This window comes from Muntiacus reevesi, chromosome X (assembly GCF_963930625.1).
Source record: "Muntiacus reevesi chromosome X, mMunRee1.1, whole genome shotgun sequence".
Taxonomy (NCBI): domain Eukaryota; kingdom Metazoa; phylum Chordata; class Mammalia; order Artiodactyla; family Cervidae; genus Muntiacus; species Muntiacus reevesi.
Genome location: NC_089271.1, coordinates 126,281,965 through 126,304,541, shown reverse-complemented (window position 1 = coordinate 126,304,541; position 22,577 = coordinate 126,281,965). Strand labels below are relative to the sequence as shown.

The following is a 22,577-nucleotide window of genomic DNA, read 5'->3' as shown; positions in this document are numbered from 1 at the left end:
ACATTTTATATCTGTGCCTGAATCTTTGCTCTTAAACAAACAAACAGTTGGAAGGGGAATTCAGAGTCTTCCTTGAAAGTGGGGAAGGACAAGTAATGGGAGGCATATGGCAGCAGACTCCTTCACCTTCCGGGGTCCTACACTGGAACTCTGGTAAGTGGCCTTAGGCTATGGTTGAAGCAAACCTGGTTAGCTTGGGTGATCAAAATTTCCCAGCCTGTGGGGCTGGTCAGCTTGGCCGATTCAACTAGAGTGCACATGAATAAGACCAGAGATGTGGTTATAAAATGAATCTCTTAGCCTTGGTCAGTTCATGGCCTTACAAGAGAACCCTGCCTTAGCCAGCTGTTTCACAAAGGTCAGATGGATACAAGGAAGGAAGGATATAGTTGTCTCAGTAGGTTCACATCCCCAGTCCTGGAGAAATAACCCCAAGACAACATCCTACTAAAGGCTGCTCAGAATCTGCCTCTTTAGATGAAAACGGATATGAGTTCACAATGAAAACTTACCAGCAGATGTTCAAATGATGCTGGGTGGAAACACCAATGATAGGTTTCCCAGCAAAAGGAGGTGAAGGAACTTGGATGAAGCCTTTATAACCAGGGGAGCAAAATCAGTTTGTCTGAGAGAGGCATGGGCTAAGGGCCTCCTGGGGTCTCTTCTGATGTAACATCGAAATTACAAACTAGGCGACAGTGACAGCAGGAAGAGTGGTCCAAAGAAGACAAAGACAGAAGAAGAGCACGTATGGATTTTCACTGCTTGACCTGCTTTTCCTAAGTCCAGGACTCAGGAGGCTTAAAACTAAGTGAAGTCTGGAGCTGTACTCTTTCCCCAGATTCTTTCTCGTCTTCCCTGTGTCCCTCCTACCTCTTTTTCACTACTACCCATTACTATACCTTTACTCTATACCTTGCTTCTTACCACATATACTGACATTTATATGGATTAAAAAAAACTGGTGTAGAGAGAGTACATGGCTCTGGTCACTTACTGTGAGCCCTGGGGGAAAGTCATGTGACTCAGCCTTGGATTCCTGACCTTTTCAGTGAGGTGAAGGCCACACTGCAGGGTTGTTGTGTTTAAAATGGGACAGAGTTCACTAAAGCCCGTTGAAAACTGTATGACACATATGATTCATTAATTCGAAGATGCTTCCCATTTCAACATCTCTGGAGTAAGCATGTACCTTGCAAACAGTGTGTGTCATTATTTAACTGGCAGTATTTTCCATAAAATAATGGTATACTTATAATCGTGGGCTTTCCTTGTAGCTCAGTCAGTAAAGAGTCTGTCTGCAATGCAGGAGACTCGGGTTCGATTCCTGGGTCGGGAAGATCCCCTGGAGAAGGAAATGGCAATCCACTCCAATATTCTTGCCTGGAGAATTCCATGGACAGAGGAGCCTGGCAGGCTACAGTCTATGGGGTCACAAGAGTCAGACATGACTGAGCGACTAAACACACACATACTTATAATCAGTGATGCCTTAGATCACATGAAATATGGCAATTATTATTCCAATTGTTATAGTTGGCTACAAGGTTGGATAAACTGGTTATATTCCAATTGTTAAAAGTTGGCTACAAGGTTGGATAAACTGGTTAATCATTTGGGCTAGAGCAGTAATGATAGATGATTCTGAAAACCCAGTTTCATTTAACTTTGTGAAGAGGTCTCACTTGATTAGCACTAATTTGAAATCAGATGATTGCATTTGAAAAGAAATATAATATGGTCATCTTTAGGTGGTGGAGTTATAAATAATTTTTTCCTTGTACTTTCCCAAATTTTCTGCAGTAAATATTACATATATATGTATATAGCGTTAGGAAAACAGTATTAATGAATATTTTAAAATGTGCTTACCACTTTGAGGATTCAAAATATGATGCTTATTCAATGACCAGCCTCCTAGGTTAGAAGCATCCATCTCGAAACCTTGCAAGATAACTGTCCTTTTCTCCCAGAGAATAAAGTCTGGGCACATTTCGTATTCATATCCCACAGACACTGCAAACGAAGAGTTAATAATGCTTTAGAACGTTTAAAAAGACTTGCTTCTAGTAATTAGCCTCCAACTAATAAAAATAAATGAAAAAAAAAAAGACTTGCTTCTTTCTTGGCACTAGTTGGTAATTCTCTGGATACTACATTTGCTATTGAATTCTGATTTGGGTTGAAATTTGACCACAAATAAAAGAAAATGGCCAGTTATTCCAGTATTCTTGCCCACGGACAGAGGAGCCTGGCGGGCTACAGTCCATGGAAGTCGCAAAGAGTCAAACAAATACCATTTAGCGACTAAACAACAACTACCTTCTACCTTTTGGAAGCACCGGGCATCCAAAAATGATCAGTCAGTGCATACTGGATACATACATGAATGACTGACTCACTGAGGCTATCATTAGGTATGTTTTGGACATCGAGCTTCCGTATGGGTTTTTGGGTAAAAGGCTGAGTTGTAAAAAGGAAGAAATACGCCCTCTGAAGTCTTAAGCTGTGGTGATACCATTTCTTTCTTTACCTTTGTAGGAGAAGTGCAGGGAAAGTTTTTTCTGATCTCTCTGGAGTGCAAAATACACTTAGGAAGTGGGCATTGGAGTACTGGGTCACTTATACAACACCTCACTACACATGAGACTAACAAAAATCAATTCGCCCATTTATGTTTTCTCCCATGCTAACTGGCCTTTAGTTTGCTGAGAAGTCTGAGTTTGCTTAGAGTGTTATAAGCCATGCGAGTGTAAATTCCACTTTGCTCATGTTAGATTTTAGTTTCTAACCAACAGGACATCACCCAACATTTGGCTTCAACCTTTCTGAAGCACAGATGTCGTACATTAAGTTGGGAACCTCAGCATGCCGCTAAAATGGGAAGTGCAGAATGGCCCAGCTTGGGTGTCTTTGCTCTACTGAAACATGCAGAATTCAAGGAGACCAAGACCCAACCATCTTCTCAGTTGGCAAACCTGCTTACCTGTTAGAACCCAAGAGTTCTGATTCTTGAGTTTAAAATGCTTTGTGTTCTCATAATGTCTCATAAGCCTGAGACTATCAGCTCATTACACTGCATACTTCGAAGCTCCTTTCCCCCTTTCTGGCAGCTTAAAATATCCCTAGCTGGTTGTCTGTCATTGCTTTTGAGTACCTGACTCTACCTGACTCTTCAGATGCCCCTGGAGAACTCACTTATTCTTTGGTCATCTGGTTATGAAAACTGGTAATGAAAATACGTGCTAAAAAAATGCCAGCACAATAGGTTCTAGGTGGAAAAATTCAAGCAGACGAGTTTTGGATTTTGACATTAGGTAAAAAGAGGCAATTTTAGTCCAACTGATATACGTGTGCGCAAGGGCTTCCTAGGTGGCTCAGGGGTAAAGAATCTGCCTGATAATGCAGGAGACGTGGCTTTGATGTATGAGCCAGGAAGATCTCCTGGAGAAGGAAATGGCAATCCACTCCAGTATTCTTGCCTGGAAAATCCCATGGACAGAGGAGTTGGTGGTCACAAAAGAGTTGGACATGGCTGAGCAACAGCAGGCAAGCATGTGTGTGTGCGAGCACAAGCACAGATAAGCCAACTCCTTATGATTGTGAATACACACTCGCTAACTTTGGGGGTCATGTGTGGCCATTGTAAACCACAGATTGACTTCTCTTTGTCTCTGCTCCATCGAAGCTTTAACAGGGATCAGGACCATCTTCATGGGTGTGTGACCTGTGCAGTCACACAGGGAAAGTTAAGTCACTCAGTCATGTCTGACTCTTTGCGACCCTGTGGACTGTAGCCCACCAGGTTCCTCCGTCCATGGGATTCTCCAGGCAAGAATACTGGAGTGGGTTGCCATTTCCTTTTCCAAGAAGAGCCCCATCCTTGGCTTAATGCTCTGTTGTCACTGTCTTGAAATCCTTAATTTATTTTAAACAAAAGGCTGGGTATTTTTCTTTAACACTGGGCCCTGCAAATTATGTAGCTAGTCCTGATGGGGATGCCCTTCTACCCTCCATCAGCTGGTGAGGACTCTTGGAATGCAAACTCATTTCAGTATTAGCCCTAACCAAGCTCTATTAGCAAGGGAGATCAATGGGGAGCAGGAAAGACTAATGACAAAATGGAAATGATTTCTAAGAGGAAATTAGTTTGGGATCATCTGTGTCAATGGTGTTCTCTATGAAGATGGATAGAAACAGAATTTCAGCGATGCAAAGGATCTCACAGGTAATCTAGTTCAGGTAACACATGTGGCACAAATCATTGCTGTCGACAATCTCCTTAATATCTTATCATGGCCCCAGTGCTTTGCTAAAACAACTCTAGTGGAAAGAGTTGATTTTAGGCCTAAGAGTCAGAAAACACTTCAGTTCTTGGGTCTGCGATTAACAAGCTGTATGGTCGCAGGCATATGATTCTCCATCTCTGTTCTTCATCCGTAACAAAGGACGGGGGAGAGGATGGACTAGAATTGGTGGTTCTTAGACCCTTTTGAATCAGGGAACCTTTTGTTATGAATGTGATAAAAGTTATGGATCTTTCTCCTAGAAAAATGCATATGTACACAAAATTTTGTATATAATTCTAGGGGGTTCACTGACCTCCTGAATCTAAGTAAAGGTATCAGATCAAAGACTGCTGTACTAGACAATTCTTTTTCTTCTGGCCACGCCACATGTCATGTGGGATCTTAATTCCTCGATCAGGGATTGAACCCGCACCCGCTACAGTGGGAGTATGCAGTCTTAACCACTGGACCACCAAGGAAGTCCTAATACTAGACAGTTCTTAAAGTCCGCCTTTAGCATTTCACTCTATGATTCTAAAGTGGATTCTTTCAGGATTGTATTTCATCAGTTCAAGTTGGGGAATCAAATCCCTAAGTCAAAGAGCCTTATATCTCATGTTGGAAAAATCAGGCCATGTTGGTATGAAGAATAATATGGTTTCTGCTTCTCTTGCCAACACTGAAAAGTCTTGATTAACAAATAATCATAATAATAATTACAAGCTCCAGGCCATCATCTCCTTCCCTACCATTGTCAGGATCTGCCTTTTGTATATTTTAAGCCTGGTGTGTGCCCCTAAAATCTCTTCTCTGGAAGGTGATTGTGCAAGTTTTGCAAATAAGTAGTGTGCCCTGGTGACCTCTGATGGTGGTTTGGAGCCTGATTTTCCCATCTCCGTAACAGTTAAAGATCCTCCCAACTCTGTGGCAGGAAATGCTTCTATTAAGTATCCTCAGCGCAATGGTAATGAGACATCCTCTTCACCTCCTCGTATCTGAATTGCTCTCTAGCCCACAACAAAAAAGTGCACTGGCTGCACACCCCACAATTATATTACTTTTCTCCCTTGTCAGAGCAAATAGCAACAAGGCAGCCACTTAATAAGTTCCTTCTAATTTTTATTAGATTTAATTTCTCTCGAGAAAGCTCTATGAGCTAATAAAGTTATAATTTATACTGAAGACTTGTCCAAAATTCCAACTGACTTTAATGAGAATGGCTGTGTGTCGGGATATTTTTGTATGTGGCTCCTTGCTCACAGTAACAAGGCAAGGTTTCTTTCTGACAGCAGCCCACTTGAACAGAATCCTGGAACTTGCAATCCATGTACGAGAAGGCAGACGAATCACCCCATGGAGTTGAGCTGCTCGCTAAATGCACAAGGAACTGGCAAATGCAGTAGCAACCAATAGTAGACTTCCTCTCATGAAAGCAGACTGTAATGCACTGCATGCCTTTTCTTTTTCATATAATGAAATATGGGGGAAACAACGGCTACTCAGGGCTGGCACCAAAAAATGCTGAGCCCTGACACTACACTCTGCCTGGTACTGTGACAGCTGAGTCTTAGTGAAATAAGCAGACTGGACCCACTACCATCTCCCCGGCGGCCTGGTGCCTATCATATCTGATCATCAACACAGCTGGGTGGAGGCCATGAATTCAGCCTCTGGCATTCCGGACTGGGGGTCAGGAAGAATAGTGTGTAATAGGAAGGAAAGAATAATTGTCCATCAACATTTCAGAGGACTTCTAGAGGATAGACTAGTCTGGCTGTGAGTGGAAATATGTGGGGATGGAGAGTGGACTATACTTCCCTGGGGCTGGTATAGTGGTCCCATGCTGGAGTGGACTTATTGGGAAGGCAGTTGAGAAAGAGCCATTCATATGGCTGAATACTTTCTCTGAACCAAGTGACTGCCTCTCTTGTGATACCCTTAATTCCGTCTGGATTTCTGTCTTCCTGTATTCTCTCCCTTACCTCAACACAGAGACATAAATTTTGGGGATTTATATAAATGGGATATAAAATGGAATTTTCCTCCACCAAGAGTCACTGACTGTCAAGACAGGACTTGCTACTTTTGTAGAGGACTCTGTCCTCTGGCCATAGGATTTGCAGCTCTGACTTCACTGTTAGTCATCTGGCAAATAATTACAGTGGCTTCTAAAGAAGACTTTATTCTACTGGCTTATAAAGAAAGACTGCAGTTTGCTCCCCCAATGCCATTTGACATTAGAAAAATAGTCACTGAATCTCATTCTTTTTATCAGAGCAGCAGCATTAGTATAATGTGGGGACTACAAGAAGGTGGAGGGCCACAGTGCCCCTGACACCCAATTTAGTGATGGTGACCTTCACCTATGAGGGCTGGGATGGGAGATTGACATTAAATAGCCAAGGTAAAGATGCCATGCAATGAAGCTGATGTGCAAAATATGACAAGATTAAGCAGATGATTTTCAACAGCTTCGGGCTAAGGCCTCAGAATTCGTAATGGTTGCATTTATGAAGGCAATATATAATTAAAAGTAGTCTGATGGTGTGAGAAATTTATGTTTCCTTCATGAACTCAAGGAATATATAAAAATAATGTCATCACATTTAAAAGGTAACTAACAATGAGATCAAAACCTTCTTATCTGAAAGAAATCATTAAATAGGACCAGAAATATATCCCATTCTTTTAAAACAGTAGATTCATGTAAAACCACAACAATAAAACATAAGAGGCCTAACAAACCAAGTGAAGGCCACAGCCACAGGAGACAAAGACTATACAGATAAAATGCTATCTACTGAGATCCGGTACCTGCTCCCAGCATGACTTCTACTTTTCCCTATTCTCTAGTGATTTCTCAAAGGATAGGATGACCCCAGAGGCTCCCCGATTTGACCCACTGCCCAGTGACCTGAAATGCTTTGTTTATCTATTATTCCTGGCTTACTAAGAGTGTCAGAATCAGGTGATGAATTTTTACCAAGTGCCTTTTCAGCACTTACGGAGATATTCACATAGTTTTCTCTCTTAATCTATTGAGGTGATAAATTAAAGCAATATATTTCCTAACATTGAACCATCTTTGAGGTCCTAAAACACAATCTACAGTACTTGGTTATGATGTACTATCTTTTTAATGAGTCATTGGATTTGATTTGGTAATATTTTACTTAGGATCTATGTCTTACCAGTTTAAACGTGCTAGTGCTAAAAGTGACATAGTAGTTGAATGAAGAGAAAGAACAGGTAGAAAAGGTAAAAAGAATTCAGGAGTGAGGCAGCCACACAACACTTAGGCCAAGAGGTCATGTACAGTGACATGTCATGAATTTTTTTTTCTGACTGCCTTTTCCAAGCCTAGCTGCAAAAAAGCAAACCTGGAACCTGGGTGACCTGTGTGCCGCAGGAGGCAACGTGAGGTGCTAGCTCACAGGCACATTTTCGAATGCCTTTGTAGACCTGGGCACTGCCCTCCTCTCCCTTGGTGGGCCCACCATTCCATTAAATAGGTCAGGCTAAGGACCCCACCTTAGCCTCTGTCCTTATGCATTTGTTTGTTCAGTCATTCAACAAATATGCGATATTTGATGAGTACCTCCTGTTGTCAGGACTTCCCTAGTGGCTCAGAGGGTAAAGAATCTGCCTGCAATGTGGGACACCCAGGTTCGAGCGAGCCCTGGGTCAGGAAGATCCAGTGAAGAAGAGAATGGCAACCCACTCCAGTATTCTAGCGTGGGGAAATCCCATGGACAGAGGAGTCTGGCACTACAGTTCACGGGGCTGCAAAAGAGTCGGATACAACTGAGCGACTAACACTTTCACTTTCCTGTCGTCAGGCCCTGGGGATGTGAGAATGAACAGACAGAACAAGATAACACCCCCCCTCACCCCCAGCAGAGCTCACATTGCTTACAATCCAGTGAGAGAAACAAATATGAAATAAGATAACACACGCACACACACACACACACACACACACACACACACATTGTGATAACTTGTATGGAAGTGCAGGGTACTATGAGCCAGTGCAATAAAAGTTTAAGTTGGAATGGGAAGGCAAGGGAAAACCTCTTCAAAAAGAAGGGCTTTATCGAATGAAGCACAGGGAAGAACATTCTAGGCAGAGAGTGGCCTATGGGCAAGATGGTGAGGCTTTGTATCTCTGCAAGACTGAAAGAAGGTCAGGGTAGCTGTGGTCTGGCTAGTGCATCAAAACCAAATGAAGAGCAAACCTTCCCCCTCCTCTTCCCCACTACCTCACCCCTTGCCCAGGACAAGAGAAAAAAAAGATTCCTATCTTCTAGCAGTATTTAGGCATTTTTCTTTGGGAGGGGGTTTAGGAAATAAATTTGCCTTGAAAATGGACTGGTTATTCTAAAGGGGCTGGTTATTTAATGAGTCAGCAGACCTACACAGAGCAGGTCTATGTGCCAGGCAGGTGATTTGCCAAGCGCTGCAGATACAGTGATCATTCATCATGTCAGAGAGCCCATACCCTGAAGGGTTACCTACCTTTTGGAACTTTCACTCGTGGCCTCCTTAAAATAATATCATCTCACATTTGCATAACACTGAACAGTTAAACACATTTTTGTGTATATGACCTAATTTGAAGATTCACAAAAACTCACAAGGAAGACATATTTATTTCAATTTGATAGATGAGACAATAGACCCAGAGAGGTGAAGTGACTAGTCCAAGGTCATCTGACTAAGTAGCAGATGGCAGAGCCAGAGCTCAAACCCAGTTACTCACTTAGCAAGTGCTTTTACCTCTATGCTGGATCAAGCTATGTGATTAAGGGAAAGACCCATGATTCAGAAGTCCTTTAAATAGATAAGCTTTTATTTGCCCTGAATTTAAGATATAAGGATTGGAAACTAGAGATAACCTTGAAGTAGAAGTCCCATACATCCTGGTTGGCCAAAAACAGTGTCCAGTTATCCTATTGTTAACAGCATCCCTTTTCACTCTCAAGAGTACCTTGGATTGAATGATAAATTATATATATATGGTCAGCTAATCTTAAAGAGATATAGTTGTAATGCCCTGAGAATGGGCTGAAAGAGGGGACTGGGAGGCCAGAATAGTCATGAATACTGACTTAAAAAAATAAATCATATGGTTTGGCAAATCATTTTCACTTCTCTATCTCTTGGCTATATCACCTTACCAATGGCTTCAAATTCTCATGCTTGAAAGTCATTTAATTGTGACCCAAGACACACTTGGAAAGATACATGCATATATGGACAGGTATAAGTGAAAGTTTTCTGAAACAGTACTCCCTTAATAGTTTTACACTGATATTTTCTACTCTATTCTATTCACTTATGTTCTATTCCATTCCATTCTATTTTATTCCACTAAAAAAATACTGGCTGACTCACGAAATGGATTTTGTAATCTACTACTGAGTGTGACCAGCAGTTTGAAATGGACACAGACCACGTGCTTACTGGAGTATCAATTAATACTTACTAGGGTCACTTAAAGACCCTAGTAAGCTCTAGGTACTCTTTGGAGGGCATATCTCACATTTCATCAGAAATATTAAAATGTATACAATCCACAACTCATATCTAACATAAAACACATTTCATATTTAAATGTGAAAATTGACTTGGAGTCGACAAGCTGACATAATGCTCCATTTAGCAGACATTTATTTAAACAACTTATTAATGTTGATTTTCTGGTTTTCTTTGCACAGTTTGGAGCCAATAAATTTATTTTTCAGGTTGCAAAGATTTTTGTAGGCCCTTGAAAAACTCATATCCTTGGTGCTGCGACTGAAAAGCTGAATGGATAAAACAGCCCTGCTCTCAGTTAATGATTACAAATTCATAAGTGGGGAGAAATGATGAAAGATTATTATCTCTGCTAGCTTCTTTGACAGAAAGTCACTGGGGCGTTGAATTGGGTAAGGCGGCTTGGTCCCTTTAGTGAAGACAGGCAGCAGTGAAAGGCATACAGAACTCAGGACTGTGAGACCCAAGTTTGAATCCCTGCTTGGGAAAGGTCTTTTGGCAAGTCACTTGCTCTTTCTGAACCTCGTTTTTCCGCTCTGTAAAATGAAGATCACATTCATCGTGCCATGCCTACCAGGCAGGAATGTTCTAAGGATTAAAATGAGAAAATGTATGTGAAAGTACTTTGCAAATTGTAAAGCATTACCCATTTACTATTAAAATATTCAGTGGATGCTATTTTTGTGGCTGCCCAGCCTGCTTAGGCTTTACTGAAGGGACATTTATGAACACTAAAGCATCATTCTCAGGGATGTTTTGTGTGCACAAAGCAACCGTAGCTTAGCACCTATTACCATTAATGTTCCCTTGTTCCTTCTAACACAATTTAGACAGACTCCTTTGTGTCATGAACCTTTAGGAAGTCTAGTTCTTCCTGAAACACCACTCTTTCTTGCCAAACTACTGTACTAAATAATTACACAATTGTTGTTGCCAATAACCTTGAAGAAAAGTAGAATTGTTTATAGCAGTGCTACTAAAGGTGGATGGCTGATTTCCTGAACTTCCAGGACTCCTAACCACTGCAATTTAATTTAATTAAAATGAAGACCAGGCAGAATGCATTATTATATATTGATAATGTATGCGGACACAGGCGGACGGAGGGAATTATTTTGACAAAATTTATATAATGGATGCAGATCAGAGCCCCTGAACAAGCCAGTTTGTCACATTAAATAAGCTGTCTCTAGAATTTTAACAACACTGTGAACTTAAAAATAATGATTCTTTTTAACACTGTTTTGCAAGGAGCAGAGTTGGGAAAGAAACGAAATAATATACAATGATTTTCAGACATCATACCTTTTTAGAGCCAGAGAATAAAGTACTAAGGCCAAATTATTTCAAATGCTCACATGGAGTTTTTAGCAGGGGAGTCTTGTCTGTGTATCAGACAACAAAATCTTTAAGCTGGATGAACTAGTGATTGTGGTTTTTGTACTGCAACCCTGGGGGTGATTTTCCTCTTCTTCCACTTGATCAATGTTGTGCTTGGATTAATCAATCTTATCAGCTGCCATTGATACTTCTCCAAGGAATTAGTTCACACAGCCTCCGTTGGTAATTTATTCACTCTGGTATTATCCTTTTCATTGCAAAATCTGTTTCATTATAAAAACTGGTGGGATACCTTAGGATCTCAGGTTCTCCTTTTCTCCTTTGGCCTGTCTCTGAACAATCTATTCTTCTTTTGTGACACTTGAGCCCTTAGAGATCACATCAATTTCCCACAGCTGAACCATATGGGAAAGAGTCCTACATTTCACACTTAGTGGGCATTTCAACTTAGGTATTCACCATCATTTCAGACTCAGCTTGTTTACATCTGACTTCTTTCTCCATCACCCAGAAATGGGGGTTGGGGCGGACAGGTTCACATTTAACAGGGATGGGAAGGAAGAAGAGTGGGAGACCTTTCAGGCCATAGTTTTAACTAAAATCCCAGCTGAAACTGGGACTGTAAGAATAGTGGTCAAGGTTTGTTTCCTAGTGCTGTTGTAAGATATCCGGACAAACTGAAAGGTTTCAAACAGGACAGATTTATCATTTTACAGATAAGGAGGTCAGAAGTCTGAAAGGGGTCTCATTGAGAGAAATTCAAGGGCTCAGCGGGATGAATTCCTTCTGAAGTCTCTAGGGGAGAATCTATTTCCTTGTCTTTTCCAGCTTCTAGAGGCCACCTACATTCCTTGGTCCTTGGCTCCCTTCTTTCATCCTCCACGCCAGCAAGGCTGCATCTAGCTGTGCATTCCTTCTATAGTTATATTTCCCTCTAACTTTGACCTCCCCTTCTGCCTCCTTCTTCCACTTTTAAGGACCTCTGTGATAACAATGGATCAACCTGGACAATCCAGGATAGTTATTTCATCTCAAGGTCAGCTGCTTGGCAACTCTAATGCCATCTGTAACCTTAATTATCTTTTGCCATGTAACATAATTTATTTACATCTTTGGGAGGTGATGGCTATTATTCCACCTACCAAAAGGCTATTATACTAAGACTTCTGAAATTGAAGCAAATCTGAGAAGTGTCATATATAGCACCATTATTAATATCTGGTGCAAAATTTACTCTGTTTCTTCTCACGTCAGTTAAATGATGATAAGATATGGCCAGGAATACAGCTAAATGTTTTCTTCTTTGCTTAGATTCAATCGTATCTATTAAGGTATGGACACAATGGTAACATACTTGATCCCTTTGTTCTATCCATTTATCACCTGAACTGTTTATTGTCTGTTATATTGTTAAGGTGTTCACAATCCATTTTCAGAGAAGTTGATTCTCCAGCTTCATTCTACCACTTGTCCTTATGCTTTACTACTGTCAGGAAAATTCCCTTAGTCTCCGTGGAGATGGAAATGGAGACGAGGTAGTAAATAAAATCCTTTTAACCACGATTAAGTTATCAGGAACATTTTCTACAAGGTAAACAATCCATATTCCATCTTAGGTACCACGCTTGAAATTATTTTGGCTGTTTCCCTTGGGATCTTTGCCAATTTTCTTTCTCCACTCTAAAAAAAGTATGTCCCTTAAGTGCACATAAAACACCATGAGGAACATTCTTCCCTCTCCCTTGGATATTTCTGAGTGGGTCAATTGTCTCTTGCTTTTATTACTGTTATTAGCTTTTAAAAGGAACCAACAATATATATTTCAGCATTTTAATTAAGGCCATTTTTGTAGTCAGAATGTTGGAGCAAGTTTTTTTTTTTTTTTTTTTTTTTTCTGGAGCAAGTTTTAACCAGAAACATAATTGTAGAAATAGGAGGTAAATCAACATCCATAGGCAAACAATAGGGATAACTCCTTCAGCACTGGTGTGTATACTAGAACACTGCTGCTTCTCTTTGTGCTTTAGTTGTTTATTCAACGCTCAGTTGTGTCCAACTCTATGACCCCATGAACTGTAGCCTGCCGGGCCCCTCTGTCCATGGGATTTCCCAGACAAGAATACTGGAGTGGGGAGTCATTCCCTTCTCCAGGGTTATCTTCCTGACCCAGGGATTGAACCTGGGTATTCTGGATTGCAGGGGGATTCTTTATAGTCTGACCCACCAGGGAAGCCACATCCATGGATATATGAGAAACTAAGTCATTAAGAGTGCTTAACTATAACGAGGAGGATAATTTTAGATTCTTCAACACTGGGAGTATTTAAAAGGAAGGGGTATAACATATTTTTATGCATAAAGTGAGGTTGATAAAACAGTGCAGTCACTGTGGAAAACAATTTGATGGTTCCTCAACCAGTCAAACAGAACTATCATATGACCTAACAATTCTACTCCTAGGTATATTCCCAAAAGAATTGAAAACAGGTATTCACACCAATATTTGTATAAAAATGTTAATAGCAGCATTATTCACAATAGTCAAAAGGTGGCAACAACCCACATGTCAACCAGTTGATGAATGGACAAACAAAATGTGGTATATCCATGCAATGGAATATTATTCAGTCATAAAAAGGGATGAAGGACTGACACCTGTTATGACATGGATGAACTTTGGAAACATGTCAACTGAAAGAAGCCAGATACAAAAGGCCACATATTGTATGACTGTGTTTGTTTGAAATATCCAGAATAGGTAAATCCATAGAGACAGAAAGCAGACTGGTGGTTGCCAGGGTCTGGAGGGGAGGGAGAAGTGAAGAGTGACTGCTAATGTGTTTAGGGCTACTTTGTGATGTGACATTGAAAATATTCTGGAATTAGATGTTGGTGATGGTTGTACAAACTTGTGATTATACTAAAACCCACTGAACTGCACGCTTTAAATGAGTAAACTTTATGGTATGTGAATTATATGTCAATAAAGCTGTTACTTTTTAAAAAAGTCAGGCTGAGCTGCATTTATGTGAACCCTAGCAAGGAATTTCTGCTAGATACTGTCTTGTTCAGCTCTTCATCAGAGTACTGGATAAATTGCTGTGCTATAACCTAAGAAAAAAGTAAAACAAAATAAAACAAAAACCCTCAAATCTAACAACCTGGCAAGGGTTTTGAGAAAAGTCATAAAGAATTGGAAAACAAAGCCCTATGGAGAAGAGTTAGAGGAGTGCGATTATTCTAGTGAAGCAAAGGGGCTTCTCAGGTGGCACTAGTGGTAAAGAATCTGCCTGCCAATGTGGGAGACCCGGGTTCAGTCCCAGGGTCAGAAAGATCCCCTGGAGGAGGGCATGGCAGCCCACTCCAGTATTCTCACCTGGAGAACCTCATGGACAAGGAGTCTGGTGGGCTACATACAGTCCATAGGGTCACAAAGAGTCAGACATGACTGAAGTGACTTAGCATGCATGCAAGAGGTGAATAAAAGGCTTTAGGATCATATCCTAGAGAGGGGAATATGAGGCTTTGAGTATGCATCAGCCAGGGTCTCAGCTGGAGTCAGATATCACACTCAGAAGTGTTCAAAGAGTTGAATGAAGGGACTATTTACAGAGGCGTGAGCAGGGTGAAGGGAATTAACAAGGATCATGACCTACCCAGCGACTGGCAACATTGGGAAGCTGTCTGGGCTTGCAGAGAGGGGTTAAGGGAGGGAGTGATCCAGAGAGAGCTTGGGGATTTGGAGGAGGGGCTACTCAACGGGAACTGCCATCTTCCAGTGCAGTCACTGCCAGCAGTGCAGTGAAGCAGGGAGAAGGATAAATACCCTGACCACTTTCCTCCTTCTACCCTGCTGGCTCCTGATGCTGCCATCCACTGACCAAATCAAAAGGGGAGCCAGAGAGTAAAGGAATCCAGCCAACGTGATCCATAGAAGGCAATCTTTCAAAGCACAAAGAAGCGCAGAGAAGAGACTCTGTGTGTGTGTGTGGGGGGGGATGTGGGGGGAAGGCAAAAGAATAATTAACACAGTGTGTGCATGTAAAGTTGTTTCAGTTGTCTGGCTGTTTGTGACTCCATGGACTGTAGCTCACCAGGCTCCTCTGGCCATGGTCTCAGGCAAGAATACTGGAGTGGGTTGCCATGCCACCCTCCAGGGGCTCTTCCTTACCTAGGGATCAAACTCGTGTCTCTTACATCTCCTGCAATGGCAGGCAGGTTCTTTACTACAAGTTCCACCTGGGAAGTACAATTAACACAGCACCTACCTATTAAACCCATAGCAACCCCCTTATTAGAGAAGCTTAGGCAACAGACACCTGCATAGGTGCCATGCTTTATACCTTGTGATTCCAATATGCTGACCATAGCAAAACTGACAAAACCATACCAGCAACCAGCACTCACTCACCTCATTTAATCCTCACATCATAATAACTTGGGAGCAACATTCTCTTTATCATATCCATTTAATATATGGAGAAACTGCATTTGGAGATTAATTTACCCAATGTTGCATAGCTAGTAAGTAGAGAAGGATGATTTGAATCCAGGGAGGGAGTCTGGCTCCAGAATTTTCTTCACCACTACAGTCACTGGACTAGAGAGTGAGCAGGACTCCACAGGCGGGCCAATGACCTCGCTGGTAGTTAGCCTAATGGTAGAGACCGGCTGATGAAACCTGAAATTCTAAGAGGGATCTAATGAAAGATACAGAGCAAGAAATCAGATCGTGGAGTTGGCAAGAGCCCAGAGAAAAACAGGGTAGTTAGTACCACAGGAGAAGCGATGAGCTCTGTCATCAGCAGGGCTGGGTCACCATGGTGGGAAGCAGTGGACTCTTGCTGCAGGGAGACCAGAGTTGTTGCTCACTTGATAGAGCAGATGCTGACCTTCTAGGACTGCAGTGTATCCAGAGCAAGCTTGCAATTTGATGAAGTTTGCCTTTCAGGCTGCTGATGCCTTTTCTGGTTCTTTCTTTACTTTCCCCTATGCCTTTACAATAATTCTCCACTAACTGAGGAAATCTGAAGCATTGCATTGTCCCTGCATTCTAAAAAAGCCCAACAGACATGAGTTAATTATTTAAATATGTGAGGATCTCTTGGGCAAAGAAGACTCACCAGTCTTTTTTCCCCCTCCCTGTGGTTCCCTCTGGAAAGAAAGAGGAAATTGACACACAGTAGTCTAAGAAATGGGCTTCCTTGGTGGCTCAGAGGGTTAAAGCATCTACCCACAATGCAGGAGACCTGGGTTCGATCCCTGGGTTGGCAAGACCCCCTGGAGAAGGAAATGGCACCCCACTCCAGTATTCTTGCCTGGAAAACCCCATGGACAGAGAAGCCTGGTGAGCTGCAGTCCATGGGGTCGCAAAGAGTCGAACACGACTGAGTGACTTCACTTCACTAGTCTAAGAAATATAGGTCACTTATATGGGACTCATACCATGACAGACACTTCCAAGGGAGAATATGAAAACATCTCCTCTGTACTTTAAAAATAGTCTTCTCATCTGTCAAAGGGTGGTTACCATGAGCTACTGCCTGAAGGCACAAGAATCAGTGGATCCCAACTGCAGTTCCCAAGACCTGCCAGGTCTCTCAGGAAGTTTTCACTGTCTTTTACAGACTGAAAGAAACAGACATTGGTGTCTGTCTGCCTATCTGTCTGTCTCTCTGAGTATCATTTCTTAAGACAGGCTATTTCTTTTTTTATGTTAAGGAAGTTATCCCTTCTTTATGAAATTATGGTAGTGGTAGGCAATAGTAGATGGCAGGGTTTTTTTTTTTTTTCCTTTTAAAAATACTTCTACTTGGCAAAATAAAAGGTTGACAAATCTGAGTCTCATTTTTAAAAAATGCTGTGTGTCTGAAGGCATTAAATATCTGAAAATCACAGATCCAAAGGACTGCTTAAGGTCTCTGCAATCTGTAAGATGCTAGGTTTTAAAGTCAAAAGGACTAGGAAGGCAGGATTTTTTATTTAACCAACCACAGTAATAAGTTAATGGAGTCTAACCATCCTAGACATAAAAGACAGTAAATGGAGAATCCTCTAAGGTAAAATTTTGTATTTTCTAAGTGGAAATGGTAGTCTAAATGTCAAATACAGAAACATGACCCAAAGAACGCCCCCTCAAAGGTCATAGTTAAAAGGCAATATTCAGCTTTGGAGATAGTTACAAGTTAGATATTGTGTGATTCCACTGGTATGCAGCCATCATGAAAGGAGAACTAAAATCATTTTGAAGCAAAAATGTGTCAAAAGGAAGCTCTCAACAGGCCCAAAGGGAGTGTTTAAATGAAAAAGTGCCTTAGATCCTTCAAACAGAAGAAAACCCATAATTATTCTAAATACAAATTAACAGGCAGATAGTACTTTCTGTTTTGTGAACACAACACTGCTATTTACATAGAATGATTTCAACATACCCAAAGCCTCTGCCAGGCCCCAAACCTTCTGTCCATAGATGTCGGTCTTGTTCCAAGCAAATGTGTAGACAAGATTAACTGCAGCAGGAAACCACTTCTGTGTGAGTCGCCCTTCCACAGCTACTGTGAGGTGTACTTTTATCATCCCCACAGGAATGGTTGAATGTGTTAGAAGGATCCGTAATAGGGTTTTGTATCCGGGGGTGCGGCTGCTTAGGTAACTCAACCTCACAAAACTGGAAGGAATGAGGATCTCCTCCTGTACAACCTGAAAGAAAGAAAGTCAAATTGGCCCTTATCAGTGATCACAGGGAGACAAGTGCACTGCATGCTTTTGTCCTAGAAGCATGTCAAAGGATTAGACGGATTATGGATATCAAGGCATTTATTCTAGAATCTTTGTGAGGCTACATGAATACAGGTTTTACATTTTGCACCAAATCTGCATGAGGACAAGACATCCAGCCTATCCTGAGGACTGTTCTCCTTTTTTTTTTTTTTAACTCCTGCCAGGAAAGACTAGGAAAATAACCATTTGGTTTTCCAACAGTGTTTCAAAAATTTCTTGGTAGGAGTTGGGAGATCACCCTGTGAATGTCAAGGATTTCAGTGGCATGGGTTCCATCTATTCAGACACAAAAGCTTGTTTGGTGTGTGAAGTCATCGATCACAAACTATTATTGGAGCCCGTATTCAGATTAGGCTCTCTACAAGGAAGGACTCTGGAAGTAGGCCCAGCAAGTGATATTTTATGACAGAGACTATGGTGTCCTTAGAACTAATCTTTCCTGATGCCATCAAACTTGTCTTCTTTGGAGCTTTGCAATGACCCCGAGGGCCAACTTTTTAATCTAATTTTGCTTACACATTTCTCTGTGTCTTGGATGTACCAAGAACTGGGAACAAGCTTTACCAAGCTGGCACCTGTGACTGAGAAGCAAATAACTCCCATTAACTCCTCTGCAAATCTTTTACAAACATGGGTCCCAGAGTGAAAATAACACTTGGCTTCTTTCATTAATTACTATTATTTATTGTTTATTAGCACAGATGGCATTAAACAATCAAAAGTGGTCACTGAAACTGCATCTCGTATTCTGTGACTTTCAACTTCCCAAATACAGCTGAACAAAGGGCCCATCCTATTTAACACGTTGAAGGGGACGTGGGCTTCCAGGTGGCACTAATGGCGGAGAACCCAGCTGCTGGTGTAGGAGATATAGGAGACGTGGGTTCGATCCCTGGGTTGGGAAGATCCCCTGGAGAAAGAAATGGCAACCTGCTCCAGTATTCTTGCCTGGAGAATCCAGTGGACTGTGGAGGCTGGCAGGCTACAGTCCATGGAGTTGCAGAGTTGGACACGACTGAAGTGACTTAGCACACATGCACGTATAGTGTGGATATTTTTGTGCCCTTATTCATTTTTAGCTCAGGACCTTGTACCTGCTTCCTTTCCCAGGCTGGTGCAGAGTAGAACTGATTGTCAAACATATTCTATCTCATATTGTTGGGGATTTCTGATCATTCCTTTCTTTCTGAGGATACAAATCCCTTTTGTCTACTCTTTGTCCAATTTTTCTTCCTCTACATTAGGTATTTGATATCAAAGCTGTCCACTGGCTCTGTCTTCTTAGATGGTGGCAGAAGCCCAACAGGATAGCATGACACTCACCACCTTGGTATTTCATTTCCATAAGGAATAATGCAATCCTATAGCAGCTGGAAAACTTTTATTTTGAGGAAGACCCATGCGTCCTAATGACATCGTGAAAGGATTGGTATACAAGTCCAATGTACTCATTAAATACTATATAGTTTTTTTCTTCCTTTCCACAGGAAAACAATGGAAAAGACAGGAGTGCCAACTCTTCAGACTCTTCTGTGTAGAATATTATTTTTGTCAGCCTTTCCTGAGGGCTTTGCTAACAGCTGTTGGGGATGTTGTAAGGGAAGAAAAACCAATTCAATTTTTGACTGTCCATTTACCTCTTCTTGACTATACTTGAATTCTGGATCTGATTTATGAGTTCATTTTGGTGGACATTAAACTATCATTATAATATTAACATTAAACTATCATTAAAATGTTTCTATAATATAGTGAGAAAACTGTACTGTGTTTGTTTGAATGACTTAGAATTGAAATGAAAATACTGAATGCTCAATAAAGAAAAACCCTTAGGAGTCCTGAAATATGAGGCTTCAAAAATATGTCCTCTCTGACTATAAAGCTTGAACATGTAAAAAGAAAAGTTTCAGACAAAATGTATAGACTTGGCAACTACCTATACTAAAACATAGCTAAACAAGAGGAGTTGTCATGACTTCTAAGAACAATGACAACAGACATAAACTAGACAGTGGAAGAAAACTGGATTTCTTAAGGAGTTTAATTTCAGAACCATAAATGGTCCCACCTCATTGATTATACTGTTATCACTATGGAGCCAGTGAGTTTTGTTCTTTCGAGCACAGTGTTCATTAGGTCAAGGTTTGGGTTCTAATCCTCATGATAGCTAGTTCATCTTGCTTTGTTCCATGGCCAGAGATGGAGCATTACAGCCCTGGCCAATCACCTTGCAAATGTGTGCCAGAGAGATTACATTTGAAAGCTTCTCTTGAAAAATGAAGGGCAGCACATTACAGGGCTGGCAGGAGTACCAGGAAAAGGAAGCTAGTCATTATCGACTGTTGACCACCCCATGGATACAGCAAGTCCCCTACATACAAATGAGTTCTATTCTGAGAGTGCATTCATAAGTCCAATTTGTTCCTAAGTCCAGCAAAGTAAGTGTAGGTACCCAACTAATGCAATTGACTATATAGTACTGTAATGTAACAGGTTTATATTTTTCACACAAATAATACATAAAAACACAAAAAATAAAACATTTTATGGGAGGTTCAAGAGGGAGGGGACATATGTATACCTATGGCTGATTCATGTTGATGTATGGCAGAAACCAACACAACATTGTAAAGCAATGATCCTCCAATTAAAAATAAATTTTAAAAAATACAATTTAAAAGTTAAAAAAGTTTTAAATCTTACAGTACACTACACGAAAGCACAACAACTTGTAAAGGATGTGACAATATATGCCAGACATGTGGACTAACTTATGTGAACACGTTTGTCTCTTTGAAAGGTTGCAAGTTGAAGATTCGTATGTTGGAGACTTACTGTACTATGACTTTTGTACTTTCAAGGTCCATGTACCCACCTGCAGCTCAGGAACAAGAGTTCCCCTCTCTGGACAGGATCCTCCAAATGATGTGAGTGGTGAGGGAAGCACAATAGGGTTTGGGCTGATAAAGTTGGAGATATCGCAGGATGGTGGGTCTGACATAACTCTCTGCATGGTCACTTTCTCCACCACAATGAACTGGTTCCAAGGCAACCAGAGCGTCCTCTTCTCAGGTAGAAAAGGTGACCGGTCAAAGATTAAGACAACAGAGATACCACCGATGGCTACGAGGTCAAAGCTGAGAAGGAAAAGCAGAAAGTTTCAACTAAAATAAAATTAAAGTTTAAAAAAATAGGCAGTTTGAGTGCCCTTTCTTTCTCTGGGGATGCAAGTATATCCATTTGTCTTCTCTATTTTATTCCTTCTATTCCATCTAACTACATATTCATTCCATGGAGACTTCTTTTCACTATCCAGTAGATTTCTGAGATGAAATTCCATATCACCCATTGCTATTCACTCAGGATTTGTAAACCAATTTTACAAATGCTGTCTTAAACAAAATCATGCATGAATTTCTGCAGAGTCAAATCAAACATCCGTGTTCCTCCCTGTGCTATAGAGAATGGAAAGATGACCACTGAACATTCATCAACATCTTAATATGCTGTGTTATTCTTTCTCAAAATTCCTGTAATGTAACTCAACGAAAGTAAGGAGCCAAAAGGTTAAATACCTTGTTCACGGTCACAAACATAGTGTCATAAACCTGATGGTGTCTTTGAGATGGCATTTGAAGAAAGACACCAGCTGAGGAAATTTGTTCAGTGAAATTGGCCTGAACAAGACCATCTGGCTGAACCTTCCACATCTGGCTACCCCCTGGCTTGATTCTACTTGAACTCTAGATATAGAATTTCTGGTTTTCCCTAGAATGCTTCTTCATTTCCTGTTGTAAGAAAGTTTGTAATGGACCCTGTCCATCTCCACTGACAACTCCTTCCATATTACTTGACAAAACGAGACTACCTCTTCTGTAAGTCCACCTCTTAATGTGGCCTCTGAAATGACTCTTGAGTTGGAGCATAAAAGACTCAGATTTCAGTTCATTATGTACTAGATGGCTCTACCTTCTTGCTCTTTTATGTATAATGATGTCTTTGAGATAACATATTTATCATTATATCATCATATCTTTAAAAGGTGAGCTCGTCTTCTCCTGCGAGAACACCTAAATTGCAAGTAGCTGCTGAACAAACCATTGACAAGAGGATGTTGGAACCCACCAAAAAAAGACATGCCATGTCCAAGGACAAATGAGAAGCTGCAACAAGACAGTAGGAGGGTACGATCACATTAAAATCAAATCCCATACTTGCCAGGTGGGTGACCCATAAACTGGAGAATGATAATACCAAAGAAGTTCTCCCACTGTTGTGAAGGTTCTGGGCCCCACATCAGACTTCCCAACCTATGGATTTGGCAAAGGGACTGGGAATCCCCTGGGAATCTGACTTTGAAGGACAGTGGGATTTGATTATAAGACTGCCTGCCACAGGACTGGGGAAACAGACTCTTGGAGGGCACAAACAAACCCTGTGCACAGCAAGACCCAGGGAAAGGAGCAGTGATCCCACAGGAGACTGAGCCAGACCTGTCTGTGAGTGTTTGGGGGTCTCCTGCGGAGGAATGGATCAGCAGTGGCCTGATGTGGGGACAGGGGCACTGGCAGCAGCAGTCCTGGGAGGCATGTGTTGGCACAAGTCCTTTTGGAGGTCACCTCAGGCCAA

At 41.3% G+C, this 22,577-nt stretch overlaps 1 protein-coding gene across 3 annotated transcripts in view; it reads right to left on the bottom strand.

The window, feature by feature from the left end:
• TENM1 (teneurin transmembrane protein 1) overlaps positions 1-22,577 on the bottom strand; it is a 612,361-nt gene that overhangs the window by 125,048 nt on the left and 464,736 nt on the right. For all 3 annotated transcript variants that reach the window (XM_065915017.1, XM_065915018.1, XM_065915019.1), the window contains exons 17-19: positions 20,824-21,085; positions 17,600-17,867; positions 1,873-2,016 (exon numbers count right to left, since the gene is read on the bottom strand). In XM_065915017.1, the coding sequence (XP_065771089.1) occupies positions 1,873-2,016; positions 17,600-17,867; positions 20,824-21,085 (674 nt within the window). The remainder of the gene's footprint in view (positions 1-1,872; positions 2,017-17,599; positions 17,868-20,823; positions 21,086-22,577) is intronic.